The sequence below is a fragment of the Trichechus manatus genome, unplaced genomic scaffold (genome assembly GCF_000243295.1).
Source record: "Trichechus manatus latirostris isolate Lorelei unplaced genomic scaffold, TriManLat1.0 scaffold00250, whole genome shotgun sequence".
NCBI lineage: Eukaryota > Metazoa > Chordata > Mammalia > Sirenia > Trichechidae > Trichechus > Trichechus manatus.
In genome coordinates this window covers 1,778,788-1,780,219 of record NW_004444186.1, presented here as the reverse complement: position 1 = coordinate 1,780,219, position 1,432 = coordinate 1,778,788, and the positions used below count along the sequence as shown (strand labels likewise).

At 40.1% G+C, this 1,432-nt stretch overlaps 1 protein-coding gene across 1 annotated transcript in view; it reads right to left on the bottom strand.

The window, feature by feature from the left end:
• Positions 1-1,432, bottom strand: part of ARNT (aryl hydrocarbon receptor nuclear translocator) — a 77,158-nt gene that overhangs the window by 33,704 nt on the left and 42,022 nt on the right. The window contains exons 4-5 of the mRNA XM_023724606.1: positions 985-1,001; positions 348-424 (exon numbers count right to left, since the gene is read on the bottom strand). Of these exons, the coding sequence (XP_023580374.1) occupies positions 348-424; positions 985-1,001 (94 nt within the window). The remainder of the gene's footprint in view (positions 1-347; positions 425-984; positions 1,002-1,432) is intronic.

The window sequence follows — 1,432 nt, the reverse complement described above, 5'->3', positions numbered from 1 at the left end:
TTTGTCTTTTGTCATTTTTAAAAGACTAAAACCATTAAGTGTACAGATTTTGTAGACCTATTTAATAATAAATACAACCAATAACTCCGTATGGTTTGTGTTCCTCGGGACAGCAGAGAGCACTTTGCTATAGTTCTCCATCACAAACATAAAAATCACTGGGCAGTACACACCATTAGTTTGAAATCATGTCATCTGAACATAAACAAAACTTCTAAGTTTCATCAGCTTTCAGAACAGGAAGGACACTGGACAGAGAAATTCACTCTTGTCCAGATAAAATTAACATTCAGGATGCTCACACTGCCTGGCCCCCCAACACAGCCCTCCACGCTCTACTACATTACCTGGCAAAGCGCTCCTTATCATTAGACATCTGATCATCATCACACCTGAAGGAGAAAAAAAGAATTAAAGCGTTACCCTTGTTATATCTACTTTCCTCTGAACAGAACACTAGAAAGGGGTCAAAACATCCAACAGAAAAAAAGCCAGAGGAAAAGCATCACAAAGCAGCGGGGATGAAAACAGCCTCCCAGCAAACTTTGAACACCGTGGCTGTTCTCCGTCAGGTTTTCTGACGTCTTTATAACCCTTACTCACCAGACACTCTAAAAAAGACGACGGTCTCAGGGGGACACGCTGACTGCCCTGTCAGCACCTCTCTAAGGTCAGGAATAGTTTTAAATGATGATTTAAACAATGCACTTTCTCTCTCTGATCAAGGAAATGCAATCCATTCCTCCAAACAACTTCTACTTAGTAGGCAGATAAATCCTATGAAGAAGGATATGTCGAGGGAGGAAGACCTAACTCCACAAACACTGTTCTGTTTTCTGGATGATCTAAATTTTCCTCTTCTTTTTGCCACGGGATACAGCACAGATTCTGTCAACTTTAGGCAGAACATTATTTTTGGGAGACAGGTAAGTCTCACAAAATTTACAAAGTTAAACCAGTTATTAAATTAGAGCCACTTTATACTGCCCCTTCATAGTCAACTAATCTGACTCTGAATTTTCAAGGTTTCTGAAAATAACGAGAGCCAGAGTAGAATGATGGGCAAACATGGAGACTTGATGGAATTTCAGCTCAAGGGCAAATGGTATGTTTCTAGGACACAAAATATACTGTAAATCAGATACTGCAACTCCTAATGAGAACAAATGACCCAAGATGAAATAAAAAACTGGTAATTTACACGTTAACCTTGAATCTCAAGAATGAGTTTTCTAGATCCTTGCTACTTGAGGTGTGATCTGTGGACCAAAAGCTGCAGCATCACCTCGGAACCTTTAGAAATGCAAAATCTTGGGCCCTAACCTAGACCCACTGAATCGGAATCTTCTGTCAAGAACTCTAGGTGGATCTGTACGCACATTTAAGTTTGAAAAGGACTATTCTAGATACTAACAGGGGGCTTTGGTGGTTC